Here is a 15156-nt window from a genome sequence, read left to right on the forward strand (position 1 = left end):
AAAGAAAAATTTTTATACTTAGCATTTTTATGCCTAACGGTTAAATTTTTTCAATTGTTACGCTTAATCAATAGTTTAATTTTCTTGTCGTTTTGCGACTAACGGTCAACCCAATGACACCCTTCTTTCTGTATGTCGACCACCACTGAATTATAGCCGGCCGTTATCTGTGTAAACGAACTGCTTACGGTATCTTTAGTGACATTCTTAATTAACGGAGGAACAAACTTTGTCAACAGAAGTTTCAAGGTCCTTCAGTGACGTCACTGAAAGCTTTCAGGAGTGCTGATTTGCATTTTCCGGGTACGAGATTGCAGTGAGATTATCATGTTTGATTGTCATATCAGCAAGTTGCATTTCTCCTACCTTGGAAATCAATATTTTGGAATAAAAGGAAAAAAGAAAAACAGTACTGCTGAAAGCTTTCGGTGACGTCAATGTAGAACCTTGAAACTTCCGCTGTCAAAGTTTATTCGTTTATTCTAGTCCGTAGAAGTCAACGATTTGGGAGCAACTGACAACGAGAACTCTTCTTTAAGGCAGAGGAGATCATTAGGAAATCGTCTAATATAAAACTTGGAGGTAGGTTCTTTTTTTAAAATATCTTAACACTGCTCTAGTAGAAATCAGCACTGGAGCTGATACTACATAAATATTTAGTTGGCGCAAAAAAAAGTTGAACGTCTTTCATTTTTTTTTTATAGAAATTTAATTTAGCCGGTGTGCCGAGCAAGATTTAAGCATAAGAGAATTTTCTGTTGTGATTACATAACCTCATTTAAACACAATAAAATTATAAGGAAATCGTCTGACAAAAAACTTGGAAGTAAGTTATTTTACTATAATATCTCAAACACTGCTCAATCCTCTGTTCCTTAGAGAGAATATCCAGCAGAAATACATCCCGCATCTTTAACTTGACAACATAAAAACTATGTTTATTATACATACTCTCACTCTAAGAGTACGATCGCCCCATTAAGAGCGAGCGTAATATCTCAGTCGTTTCATACGCCAGCATTTTGAGCCGGAATTTCTAGTTATTTTGAATCTAATTATTTATTTACTGCTAAAGGCGCGGATTCAACAATCCCTAGATTTTAAAGAAAGGCTTTTAGGGGTACATGTTTCTGTAGATGTGCGAGTAAAAGCCTCTAAGACCCACCAAAAAACTGCAAATTCTCCGTTTCCAGTGGAAATACACCTCCTTCCCTTCAAACCATGGAGATTATTAATCCTTTATTTGTTCTCAAACATCTCAGCGGGCCGCGCGCTTGAACCTGGTACGTTCACCATCTTACGATACGGACAACAATCTTAATTTTTTTTCCTGTCATTAGTGGATAAATGAGGAATCGTGCCAAGTTTACCTAAAATTGTTCTTTCTATTTTTGAGCATGATTAAAGCATTCTGATATTTCTTATTTTGTCAGCGTCTCACTAAATTATGTCTTAATTTTTTTTTTCCTGTCATTAGTGGATAAATGAGGAATCGTGCCAAGTTTACCTAAAATTGCTCTTTCTATTTTTGAGCATGATTAAAGCATTCTGATATTTCTTATTTTGTCAGCGTCTCACTAAATTATGTCTGTTCTTCAGGCTGCTTCAAAACATGTTGCGAGAATTAAGTCCATTCTTCGGGCATTCAAATGATCTAAAGAGTATTTCTCGACGCAGCTTCGAGCGGTGACTGTCGTTACTCTTAACGCTTAATGGCAAATGGTCAATCACTAATAATGGGTAATAAGACTGTAGCTAGTAAAGATTTTTATTTATTTTGTTCAATTTCAGACGCATATTGGAAGAATTGATGTGAGGAATGTTGGTGATTGTCTGTTTACTTTTTTTCTTCCATCAACAACCGACCCACGCTTTATGCCGTGAAGCTGCTGGTGCTGGAGTAGGTGAGTCAGGCTCTTAGTATCATGATTTTAAATTTTTGTGTGAATTTTCAACAGTCTGGTTTCCTTGAAAATTTGGAGAGGGAGAGAGGGTGAGATTATCATGTTTGATTGTCACATCAGCAGGTGACATTTCTCCTACCTTGGAAATCGATGTTTTGGAATACAAAGACGAATACGTGCTTCCTACAGGCTACGGAGCCACAATTATTTGCAGAAGCAATTGTCCGAAGCTTCGATGCTCTATGTATGAAAAGCCATATCAGATTATTCTACTTTTCAATGGAACATTAGCAAAATCGTGTAGTGGAGGCAACCCCCAGAAAACATGCTCTTACTTTATCCACAATACTGCAGAAGGTAATTCTGGAGACTACACATGCAAAACCTACAACCAATATGGCTGCACAATGGATACGCTAAGATTGGTTTTCAAAGGTAAGCTAACTGCTGCTTTATCTTACGATCCTACCGTGAAACTGTTACAAAATATTACCGCTTGAAACAGCTTGGTCGTGAAAGGGCACCATTAAAACCCCAGAAAGCATACAAAAAATGTGAAAAAAATCTTCAGAAGAGTGCCAAAGTTGCATTCTTTGAAAAAGGCCAAAAGGCTCTAAAGACTTCCCATTATCAGCACTTGTTCTGTGGACAGCAATACCAGTAACATAATAAAGACGACGGCTCTAATTAGGAACCAGTCATTTTGGGCGGCCGAGGACTGCGGGTATCTCAGGGTTTTAAGGGGGAACAGCCAGGGTGGGGAAGGGTCAGTCGTCGTCAAATGAGTCTTAAGGGAGAATTATAGAAAAGTGACGGTCGATTAACTGCCAATGAGGAGGGGGGGGATCAGGTAAGCTTTATCATGACACTACCAAAATCCTGCAGCCACCCCATTTCTCCCCTCCCCTTCCTTCCTCCAGGCGATAAAGAGGTGATGATGACAACTGCATATTTCTGTTTATTATACCATAAGTATGCCACTTCAAAACATTTCTGTGTTAAGATTCAAAGTGAAGAAAATTTCCTTTTTTTTGCAGAACCATCACCACCTCGATTTCTTGTTAAGAATCCTCGCCAACTTATCGTGCCCATTAGAGGTAATGCAACTTTGACCTGTAGCGCGACCGGTGTTCCCCTCCCAGTCATTAGGTGGTACAAGAATGGTCATCCTGTGCCAAGGTCATCTGCGACAGAATTCAAAGGTCACTCGCAATTAGAATTGCAGGCTGTTGGTCTTAGAGATCAAGGGAAGTACTGGTGCGAGGCGAACAGCACAGAAGGATGGGACAGAACTTCCCCAACGACTTTGAAAAGTGGGCGCTCGATATTCACGTAGTTTTGAAAGATGACTGTTTTAATGCAAATTAAGCTTGTTCTTATTTTTGACCGATCGACTGCTGGTAGCAGTGCTGTTCTTCTTGACCCTGTTTTAAACATCCACTCAGATTGTCGAAATGCTATTCATTATACCCCGGCGACTGCCTTTTTTTTAGGACCACCTTAACTCGAGAGATCGCACTACACTGTAAAACCTTCTTAACCGATAAAGTGTGAATTCCCCCACCTCACGGATTTATAATTCGCTTTTTTTTTCCTCCCACGGTTACTGTAGTCCTTTGGAAACCAGTTTTCTTCACCCATCCCCATAGATACATTGCCCATCTTAACAGAGATGGCTTTGCCGCAGTGACCCTCTCCTGTGAAGCAAGAGGCTTTCCTACTCCTGTGATCAGTTGGTTGCAGGACAAAACGCTTTCGAAGTCGGATTCTACCGTAACTCAGAATGGAGATACGTCCTCACTCACCGTTGTCTTCACGACGGAAACAGAACAACCCTTAAAATACCGTTGCCTGGCAAATAATTCAATGGGGAAGACTTGGTCCAAGGAGGGGGAAGTAACTATAATAGCATCTGCACAACGAAAGATTCCCGGTATGCTCTCACATTCTACCAGAGTAATCAAACGACAAAAGTTAATGACGCAAATATTCCATTCTATGTGATCACATCAAGAGCTGTAAATCATGGCAAACCCAATATGTTAATAAGTTGAGATAGATGTGCGATTTACATCATATAAGGATAAATAGACTCATAATATCACTGCATCTTGTAATAGACTATGAGGTTATGGGGATAACAGAGCATTTGAACTGAACAAAGGAATATTGATTGATGTTATACGTTGTTCTCTGGTCTAAACTTGTACGAAATATACGCAGACAATGTATTGAATTGTGCAGCTTTAAGATCCTGAATGGCAAAGGTTGAAAAGCGTCTGAAAGGGCCAAATTTGTTATCACTCCTATTTGTTACCTTGCTATTTCTTTACCTTGATACGAATGCGATTCATCGACTTCAATAAGCCTACATTTTCCTAAACTGAGGTTACCTTATACCCAGATCCTCCGTGTAACTTTGACTGAAATGTTACAACCGCTTGACCGTAAGAGTCTGGGCACGAGACTAAAACATAGTAATTCATTTTAGTATGCTTTGATTAAACACTTTTCAATTTATTCAGTTTCAGATGACAATTCATCCTCGTCTCTAGGCGTTTCTAAAGCTGTGGGGATTTCGATTCCTATCGGGTCAGCTTTTTTAATTATCAATTCAGTCCTAATAATTGTCCTCTACAAGAAGTGCAGAAAACCTACCACCGAAAACATCCAAGTAAGGCGATACAGTAAAACCCGTATTAGGCGGTTATCCACGGGGAATGGCGGGGTGCCTGCTCAATACAGGTTAACCGCTTGATACGGGTTCGACTGTAGTTTGGTTCGATTTAAAATCCAATACTGTTGAATAAGAATGGGGATAGTGTCTGCCGTGTGGTGTGAATGTAAAGAACTGTTTGACAGTCGAGAGTTTCACTTTTAGTCGCTAGTTTGGAACAGGAACAGTTCATTATAAAGAAAAACTAAACCCTGTAACCCCAAAGAATGATTGGCTTTTGATTTCTCCTCACATTATCACCCTCGAATTAAATGTAGAGGTAATGAAATAAGGAAATGGTCTCCAATTTACGAAGTTCCTGATTGCCAACTAAATTCTCATTTTTAGTACCATAGATACTGTAAAGGAAAAAGCTTGGAGAAAATCACTATCAACGTAAGGGTGAAAAGGATTAACTAAGGTGGTATTACAGAGTGACGTTATTGCGCATGAAGTTGCATAATAAAACTTGTCTCGTGTCAACAACTGATAAACAACATTTGTTACATTTCATTTGCAGATGGATCATGCTCAGCGATTTCCAAACTTGCACGCGCGTGCAAGCGCCATGGGCACCCGAAGAGAGGAACCAACAACACTACGTTACCAGAAGAGAGAGATGGCGGAAATGACACGGCGAAGCCAAAGTCTTGAAAGCGATGTCCAAAATGGTGATGAGAATGAGAATTTAACTCAACGCTTTTAGCGTCTGAACAACAGTAACATCGTTAAAAGGACTTTTTCATCCTGATAGCTGATCGATATTGGATCACAAACCCAGGTGTTGTGCCTAGCTTCGTCATATAATGAGTTAAGCTAATTGCGAGGTCTCTTCTTCCAGTTGAGAGAAGTCTGGAAAGGACTCTTTTGGGTAATAGTTGTCTCACTTCGAAACCTAAGTGGAAGTCACTTTTTAAGACTATGTCACAAACGTTCGCAATAAAAGATGTTGTATTATTGGCAGAAAGTTGTTGAAACACTTCTTTTGAACTTTTTTATATTCTCTTTTATATTAAACCCCTTTAGGAAAACATTTCATTGCGTACTTAGTTTCGATATTATAAGTTTAATTTGTGATTCTGACGTTGTATACATAACTTGTAGTGTTAAAGTCTGAATTGTACTCCATTGGAGCCTTTGCTTTCCTCCATTAGCACTATTATAGTGTGACTATTGTAAGGAACTAAAAAATAAAAATATTATTTATAATATCATTTGTAACCAATCATCAGGGAGTTGCTACGATTCTTTGGCAATCCCATTCCTATTTAAAAAGTATTTTTATTCAGCCAGCCACTGTTCTGCATCTGGTGGTGAGACCCTTGATATATATGTTATTTGCCGGCTGGGAGGTCCGTATGGTGAAAAACTGTGACCGAGGTCTTGAAAATACTGCCCGAGGCCGTAGGCCGAGGGCAGCATTTTCAAGACCGAGGTCACAGTTTTTCACCATACGGACCGACCCTTAGCCGGTAAATAACATATTTATTGTTTTTAAACTTGACGAAATTCTTTCCGAAAGAACCCGAATGACTTATGGCCGTAAATACGGCAAGATCTTCCATAAACTGAACAATTTTTGAGTGAGTAAATGGTAGTTAAAATAGAGGTGATGGAAATTTAAGAGAGATGCCTCAGCGAAACATTTTCATTTCCGTAACGATAAAGGTGATTTAAAAGGCTTCCAAACAAACTTTGAAACATTATTTTTACAAGTATCTGTCACAATCTGACACCTGTCAATTAGAGAGCGCGCAAGAAAAAAAAATCGTAGGAACATTTGAAAACCAACAGAACTAGTTTGGCAAGGACTGTCACGACAATGTTTTCTTAAAAATCAGTTAATGATCTAACGGAAAGTATTATTTACTCTCATCGACCATTCATTCATGTACGAAGATTTACCTCTGTTCATTAAGTAAACGGCGAGGAAAGTAATTGTGAGTAAATTCAATTTTTTATTTTGAAGTTGTGAGAGTTTGCTCGTTTGTTTGCTGTAATGGCGTGTTTAACTCTGATCTTTCCTTCGCAAAAACTAAATTCGAACGGCACACTCCAACGAGACACAAGGGAATTTAATGCAGCCTTTTCTCAATTCCTTCAATTTCTGTTCGTGCAATTTAAGGTACAAATGTCCAAATTGAACGGAATTGGAAAGACTCACCAGGAGCGTATATTTGTTGTAGAACTTAAATTAAAACTTCGCTCGCTTTTTTTTTTTTACTATGAACAAATTGCTCGAGAAAATTCAGATATTAAATGAATGAAAGTTCCATCGTTCAGTTTAACTGTAACCAAATACCTCACGTTTCAACTTTCTGGGTACTTTTTGTGAACGATTAAAATTAATTGCAGACGGTTTTTAGGCCGCTTGTCAACCAACGTAATGACACTATTGTTTATACAAATTCATTCTGAAACCAATATTTTTCTGTCAACTAAAGTGATTTGATAGAGAGAAAAGGGAGGATTCATAAGTTATTTATCGGCTTGAGGTAGTGACCGACGTGTTTGCTTAAAAATACTGCCCAGCTGGAAAACGAGGTATATTTATGAAAAATGACAACGAAAGTTGGGATGTACTCGGCGACTCACGAAAGCGTTACCGTGGCCCGTGGGCAGAGATAGGAAAATACTGGCCGGGTAAAGAACCAATCAGATTGCAAGATTCGTTACCGTGCCCTCTAAAAAAACAATAAATTGCGAATATTCTATGTTTTAATAGCTTTCTCCTCCTACCCAGACGCAATATCGGCGCGGGCTTGCCTCACTGTTTGCTGAATTCTACTGAGCCCTAAAAAAAATACATAACTACTGGTATAGTCGGGTGCAGATAAAATTTTACTGTAGGGAACCTGCCACCCATTACCAATTACAAACGCTACGCTCATATGTATTCGAACAAAGATCTCCGTAAACGTTACATCTGACAATTCAAGAAGAACATAATTATCAAGAAAGAAAAGACGTCAAAGTTTACCTAATTGAAGAATTTCTGACTCCATGGCGAATACTAGTCTAAACCAGCCAGGCTCAGCGCAGAGGAACCACGCCCCTGGATAAAAGGCCACTCCATTATCTAAGAAGCGATCGAACAGTTCCATCTCTCCTTCAAAAGTGTTTGTCGGAAGAACCTTTAACGTATCAATAGAAACACAACATATGAAATATTTTTTCGTAGCTTAACATACAATTTTAAGCTTTGTATTGCCCCATTTTAGTGGTATAACACCGATATTTCTCCTTAGAAAACTGGAACATTCTTTGGCTATTTCATGGTCTTGCTGAATTTTTGTATTGGTTAATAGAAACTTAAACACCGAATAAGCAGAGCGACTATTTTTTTGCGTCAAATCACCCTTTTTCACTCAATGGAGATTTGCTCACGCATCACACAGTTGCATTTTCCCGCGTCTACCACTTCTACCATGCTTGATGTACTCTAGAGCATCGCCTATGAGGCACATGGCCTTGTTTTCTGGCATACTTTAGCAGACTGGATGCAAATTTTTTAATGGTACTTGCAGTTATTGTAACAGATTATTTCATACCTCTCTGAAATCAACCCATATATACAGCCCACATTCCCCCGGAAGAACTGGAATACCAACTTCATGAAGAGCATCACAAGCCATCTGATGAGCGTTTCGAAGCCGTTTTTGATTCGTTGGAATAAAAGTTTCATCTAACCAATCTACAACGATAAGAAAAAGAACAGAAAAAAAAAACAATCAAAATAAAAATAAATTTCAAATGTAGCAGTTCGTTTGCTTATTTCACTGGTTCGTAAGTTTGACATAATTGTCAGCTTCTTTTTCTATGTGTTTTTTGTCATGGAATATTAAAACTTTGGAGGCCTTATGCTTGACTAATCTAGGTGAGTGTTTCTCAGTCATACTGTTTTTCGGCTCGTTATTAAAGGGGTGAACCCATTACATCCTAGCATCCGCATGCATATTCTCCATACTGTTCTCTTTACATTTCTTACGGTGCTGACAAGGAGAATTTGTTTAACAATCAAGAGATCCTTTGGTTGGTGACCATTTCCTTTATTCTCATCACCTTAATGTGTGATTCAGGGGTGATATTGTAAGGAGAAATTAGATGTTAGTCACTCTTAAGGGTCAAAGGGTTAATAGGAGAGTAAGCGTGTTGCGTGACGGGACTATACAACACCTGCGATTGAGATTGGGGCCCAGTTAATTCAAGGGCGAAGAAACTGTGAAACCGATAACCCGGCGGAGAAGTGTGTCAACACAACGTACTTCGCTATCCACCGGATAGAAATTTATCCAGTTCATAACGCTATCTACCTTTCGTACAGCCGAGACTAAATGTGGATCGGAAAGGTGTTACAAATACAGCTATTTTAAGCTAATCAGTTAAATTGATGGACTATATGCAAAAGAAATAAACATGAAAGATAAGGCGGGGCAGGTGTGATCTCATGACACCAACCTTTGTCTTTGATGAGATTTGTCAAGAGAATCTAAAAACAGAGGTTTTGACAGAATGTTAAGATGATGAATAAAAAATTTAGTAAATGGTGTGAACCCGGCGATAACATTTGATCGCGAAGTCTGATCGCCCGTTTGAGTTTAGTCCTGAGAAGGACTGTCACTGGTAGTGGTGACTGACGTCTTGTCAACCTGAGCGAAGTCATCAGTAGAGTCTAGAGAAGAGTTGTCAGTCCAGTGTTATAACTCAGGTTCGTGTAAAACTGGCCTACACCACTTAAGTCTTGCAGCCAAAAACACCATGGCTAAACTGACCAATCAATTTACCGGACCTGGGTGCAAGACAATTCTTTCAGTAACAAAGCTAACAACAATACCTGCGTGGGAGTCGGTAGGTCCTGGAATCTCGAATATCCTGAAGAAATCGCTTGGTAAACATCTTTGTTCAAAGTATGAAGAACACCACAACGAAATCCAGATAAACCAAAATCCTAAAATATGTACACATAACATTGTTAGAGGAGGGGTGTTCGTAATGCAAAAGGAATTAGACGATCGTCAATTCACAGTTCCAGGAATTTATCAGTTAAAAACACCAAGTATACGCATTGAGAAAACCGCATTTTTAACAATACATCGTATTTGTCGTTCACACATTTTTCACGCGCTTAACGCGGGGTACACTTTCATACGTACTTGGCTATGGGTAAATATTTTCCTTCGCTTTGTGTTCAATAACCTTTTTCCCGCGCTTGGCTTTCCATGTTCGGCACTGGGCGAACTTTTTCCCACGTTTGATACTGGCTGAGCTTTTTCCCGCGCTTGGCATAAGGTGCACTTTTTGCCGCGCTTGGCATTGGGTGAACTTTTTCCCGCGCTTGGCATTGGGTGTGCTTTTTTCCAAACAAGGTGCAAGTTATATTTATTTTTTTCATACTTAGAGCTAAGACCTGGATAATAACGAGCGTTAAATAATCGAATTCTTCTTCTAAAAGAACACATACAAAATAAAGTTAATCTTGAACAATCACAGTGATTTTTACGGTACCTTACTAAAACCCCATATGACATGAATCATCTTCTTGTCCGGAACACTACGTAAAAAACAAAAGAGGTATGTGATTGGAATTAAGTTTTAGAAATAATGGCTCAAATTCTAAACCGTTGAGTGCCAAAAGACAACTTAAACAAAAGGAATCACAAAATGACCTACTTTTTTAAACTCAGCACATTTGTTACAGAGCAGCCTTCTTTGAATCCACTCAACATATACACTTCGTCCACAATGACATGTAATGAATGCCTATGACAGCACAAAAACCATAAGAAGACGACTAACACTTATGTTCGAGCAGTTTTCAATGGAGTTCCAATCAGAGCAAAGTTAAACATCGCAATTAGCCAATGAGAACTCAAAGTAAGAATAAGAAAACTAACAAAAGCGCGGGAAAACGCGGGAAACCAAGTCACAATTGATCTTAGGTCTGTGTCTGATTGGTTGAGAGAGAATGGCTCGAGTTCTCTCGGGTGGTAAAGTAAAAACCAAAGGTATTGAAATTGTTCTATCCTCTCAAGTAACGAGACGTTTGTTTTTGTTTCTTTTCTCTATTTGAAAAGTTTAATAATTTAATCACATTGAGAATAATCAACCAGGGCTTAACTAGGAATCTTAAACAATTAAGCTACATGTATGGGATATTCATCCATTTTAAGTCGGGATCTTTATCTGTAATATGAAATTGTAAGCTATGTTCACTTGTTCCTTCTCACTTTCGACATTTCAGAGAAATCCGTAAGGAATGAATGTACTTTATGATATGTAATACACTGCATTTTTAACCAAACTTTCTGTAAGCACAATTCAATTGATTGATGTAACCCTGTTCATGCAAGGAAATACAGTGATGTTCCCATACTATCTCACACCTTGCTGCAAACTTTAAACAATCTTGTAAGAGTTCTTCAGAATATGTAGTGCTCAGTGGATTGTTTGGGTTACAAAGTAGTAAACCACGGATTTTTACACCCTATGAAAAAAGTAAATATTTGCAACAAAGGTATCCTTAAATGGATAATATTACAGGGGTGGTAGCAGAAAACTCATTTCAATTCAACATGCCCAAAGTTCCCTATTTGTAAAGTTTATCTCTTTCGCATCATTCCCTTTCCTTGCAGAGTGCCTTAATAATGAGACAGCACCCTGAAACAGGCTCTGTGCAAAATCTAGTGTTGTTTAACCCTTCACAGCCTGACATCTGTATGCATATTCTCCATACTATACTCTAGACTTCCTAGGGTGATGACTAGGAGAATTTGTTTAACAATCAAGAGCTTCTTTAGTTGGCAATCATTTCATTTATTCTTATGACCTTAACCCTTTAGCTCCCAAGAGTGACCAAGACATAATTTCTCCTGGCAATATCAATACAAAATCCACCAGATGAGTGATGAGAATCAAAAAAAATATCAATTTGGGGATAATTAGTTGATTCAATACTAAATTCTTTGAACTAACATTAGAAGAAATGTATGGTTGACTTTTAGGAGAATTACAAATTTGATCTGGGAGTTAAAGGGTTAATGTGTGATTCAGGGGTGATATTGTAAAATGAAATTAAGGGTTAACACTCTTGTTTCCAAAACTCTTAAACTCCCACAAAAGTTAGGATCAGTATGTATGACAGTACCTGCTCTGTTGCCTTCTTCAAAGCACATTCTAGTCTTGCTACAGTAAGTTCAAATGGCTGTGTCTCTCCAGGACCAATCTAAAATAGGAACACAATCAAACTGAGATTATGCCAAAGATCAATAAGATCAATGCCATGCAATTAAAATTCCCCACAAATGAAATGTAGAAGACAAGATAAAGATAAAGACCAGTTTCAGTATATAGGAGTATACTAACCTCACTGGAGAGTGGAACTGGAAAAGGTATAACCCTTGATCTTGTTTGAAAATCCAAGGTAAATGATCCATAAAATGGAGAAGGGATCAACAAACCCTCTTATGCATTGACATAGAGAAACAAAAACACACTGAAACTGTTAAATTAATACATAGCATACAAGTCGAAGCTGCAACTGACTATTGGTAACTGAAAAATGTATTAGGTTCATGTCCCATGAAATCCTAATTGCTATCCAAAAACATATAGTACATCATTATAAACCACCTCACTCCCAAGATAAAAATACAAATTCTCTGCACTGCTCATATACTTTCCCCGGAAATTGAGCACTGAGGGTTTATTTTTAAATCAAAGAATATCTCCCTATTGATATTTTTCCTTTTTCTCACCACCTTGCGGTTTGAAAATATAGTGATAGTATGTGGGAAAATTCTTTTTGGGTCACCTTTGGGTTTTTAAAGGAAAAAATAAATGCTTGCAAACAAAATTTTGTTGGACTAAAATGAAAGACTTTGCCAGACATGTGTTCTAAAAAAAAACAGTCCTGTACAATATTCCAATATTCAAATCTTGGACATAAGGATCCAGACTCCAGGTGGTACATTTATTTTCCAAAAATTCTCAACCTTTCAACTCCCAGAAGTGATTAACATGTAACCTCACCCTATTATATCCAATCATATACAGTATTTAGCAAACAGGTAATGAGAATACTCAAACTTATCAGGTAGAAGTTTTTATCTTGATCTAACACCAAATTCTTGTTACCAATTTAATAGGAAATATGTAGCAGTGAGAGGGAAGAATTAACAATCAGATCTTGGGAGTTAAAGGGTTAAAGTCACGCACACAGTTGTACTTACCTCCTGCATCAGCAATTACATATCCTAACGAATCCAGTATTGGTGTGCATCCATTGGAAACAATCAACTGAAGACAGAGGTAACACAAATCTTCTTTAAATTGGGACTAAGTCTTTTCATAAGCAATCAGTGACCTATAGGTACAGTTGTATAACATATATATGCATTGAAATCCTGTCATAAGTGTAACTTTTACGATATTTCTTTTTATTAAGTTGTTGTCAATAAAATGATTTGGCCTTGATTGAGTTCAATGATAAATTTAATCATGCTTTCAAATTTCTCAATTTGTCAACCTAATTTCTGTTCCAGCTTTAATATTCAAAAAATGGATAATTCTTTGTTCAACTGTCAAAAATATAGTGGAAATCAGCCAGTCTGCTGAGTGTACTTTACCAAGATGACCATCGATGTTCGTTAATGTGCTTTTATTTAGTTTTCCTTTCTGACTTGAAAAACATATTAAGAAAATGTAAAATGAGATAATTTGTAATACATACATTCTCTGCAAGAATAGGCTCCACAGGTTTCATGTAATGGTTTAAAAAGTCTGCTATTGCTTCTCTAAAACTGTATAAAAGAGATTCAGAAACATTTCAGAAACATTCTTCTCCACATAATCAAATAATTTTTTTTCCAAACTACCGGTAAAAGTATTTAAGTCAAACCAGAAAGAACAATTACTTTAAACTGAACTTAAAAAGTCAGTTGAGTATTCAAAAAGGTGCCTTGCCTTTCCAATCCTTCACAGCAAAAATATTGTGTATGTTCTTGAAGTATATTATATGATTCCTTTTCCTCTAACTGAAAAAAAACTCAGTCTGCTCATGTTTTCATGAAATAAATTTTCACACAGTGACTGTAAAACTAACAACAGATGTCACACTTGGAGTCATACAACTAAAGTTAATCAGAAAGCTTATTATAGTTACACATATTTAAACAACAAATAATGAATAGTATTTCACATATTTCAAAGACAGCATCTCATACATGTGATATATTCTTAAGTCATACTTTAAGGGTCATTTCATGTAAAAGTTAAAGTATTGATGAGAAAAACTGTAGAGTTTTCTGTCAAGTTTGTGGCCAAGAATTTCACATCAACATTCAATGTCTTTAGTCCATTCACCAGTTTCAAGGACCTGTATTTTCAAAACTTTTTATTCTCTCTCTTCTATGCACAAAGATCAAAGGAAGACTGATAGTCCAAATTTATAAACCAGTTAAAAGTCAAATGCATACTAAACATCATCGGATATAGTTAAATACCTTCTCCTTTAGCAGATCAAATGCCAATGGATTTTCACTGGTCATCATTTCAATGATTCCCTTAAAAGCATCACAATAAAAAACATTTTAATCAAAAGCAGATTCTGATGGGCAGATTTTCATTGTGATATCCAGTCATTAAACTGAAAAGCTGACATGTGCCCATCTAGGAAAAATGGTCTATATAAACCTTTCACCTGGGTGAGAGTGAATTGGATTACAAGTCTAAAGAAACTTAAGTGATTACATGTACATGATTACTGTACATGAAATTATTTTTCAGTGTTTCACATTATAATATAAATTGTAAAGCGCAATTGGAAATGACTAAAAATCGCGCTAAATAAATGACGTATCATCATCATAATTGTTATTATTAATATTATTATTATTATTATTATCATTATCATCTTCCGTCTATGACTCGACTTCCGGTACATAATTCATTAATCCTTACCAATATCCTTCCAATTCTGTGAGGCCTTACCACAAGTGGCCAGCACAAATATCAAGGATCAATAAAAAAAAGAACAATCTTCGAAAGATAATTTTACGAACCTACCTGTGGATTCTTCGTTTTATGAAAGGGATTCGCCTGAAGTCTTGTCAGATATTTATCTTGGCGACTTGTGTATCTTTGCATGGATTTCGCACGCGTTGATAAAAAAGGCATTTCCTTCATTTCCATGTAAAAAGGTAATCGTACGCGCGTCTTCCCAGTAAGCTAATAATACGTGCTTTTTATTAGATAATTTTCCTATACCGGGGAATATCCTTGAGCCAGCGCTTCCAACACGTTTAGTAGATACTTTATGTAAACTGAAAATTGTGTATCAATTCTAAAAGGCCCTTCAATCTCTTAGGAGTCAAAGTTTTTCTTGTCCTAGAATCAGTAGAATCGGCTTCGTCAATAAAATTTGGGTCGGAAATGTTGGGTTATTTCAGAAAAAAGGAAACTTTACCAGCTTTTAGAAGAATGTTGTTTGAAACAATTGAACATAGAGGGCAAGTTTATGGTGCTTGGTCGCCGGAGGGT

The 15156-nt window shown here is 37.2% G+C and overlaps 2 protein-coding genes across 4 annotated transcripts; one reads left to right on the forward strand and one right to left on the reverse strand.

Annotated features, from left to right (window-relative positions):
• Positions 1-301: 301 nt before the first annotated feature.
• LOC113684712 (putative oxidoreductase PXDNL) lies at positions 302-5831 on the forward strand. Of its 2 annotated transcripts, none has more exons than XM_089185678.1 (7): positions 302-582; positions 1792-1904; positions 2028-2339; positions 2942-3217; positions 3517-3837; positions 4430-4578; positions 5141-5831. In XM_089185678.1, exons 2-7 carry the CDS (start codon positions 1820-1822, stop codon positions 5324-5326), a joined length of 1329 nt encoding a protein of 442 aa, XP_089041804.1. In that variant the 5' UTR covers positions 302-582; positions 1792-1819; the 3' UTR covers positions 5327-5831. The 2 variants fall into 2 exon arrangements, with proteins under 2 accessions (XP_089041804.1, XP_027057906.2); XM_027202105.2 differs by having other exon boundaries at positions 308-582; positions 2025-2339.
• Positions 5812-14932, reverse strand: LOC113684713 (1-aminocyclopropane-1-carboxylate synthase-like protein 1). Of its 2 annotated transcripts, XM_027202106.2 has the most exons (16): positions 14683-14932; positions 14121-14180; positions 13582-13652; positions 13349-13418; positions 12849-12915; positions 11983-12080; positions 11765-11842; positions 11004-11104; positions 10291-10380; positions 10126-10171; positions 9455-9568; positions 9079-9109; positions 8172-8314; positions 7601-7754; positions 7320-7414; positions 5812-5947 (listed from the first exon to the last, which is right to left on the reverse strand). In XM_027202106.2, the coding sequence occupies exons 1-15, from the start codon at positions 14806-14808 to the stop codon at positions 7356-7358; spliced, it is 1308 nt and encodes a 435-aa protein (XP_027057907.2). In that variant the 5' UTR covers positions 14809-14932; the 3' UTR covers positions 5812-5947; positions 7320-7355. The 2 variants fall into 2 exon arrangements, with proteins under 2 accessions (XP_027057907.2, XP_089041805.1); XM_089185679.1 differs by lacking the exon at positions 13582-13652 and having other exon boundaries at positions 14683-14822.
• Between the last annotated feature and the right edge of the window lie 224 nt (positions 14933-15156).

This window comes from Pocillopora damicornis, chromosome 10 (assembly GCF_964200805.1).
Source record: "Pocillopora damicornis chromosome 10, jaPocDami1.2, whole genome shotgun sequence".
Taxonomy (NCBI): Eukaryota; Metazoa; Cnidaria; class Anthozoa; order Scleractinia; family Pocilloporidae; genus Pocillopora; species Pocillopora damicornis.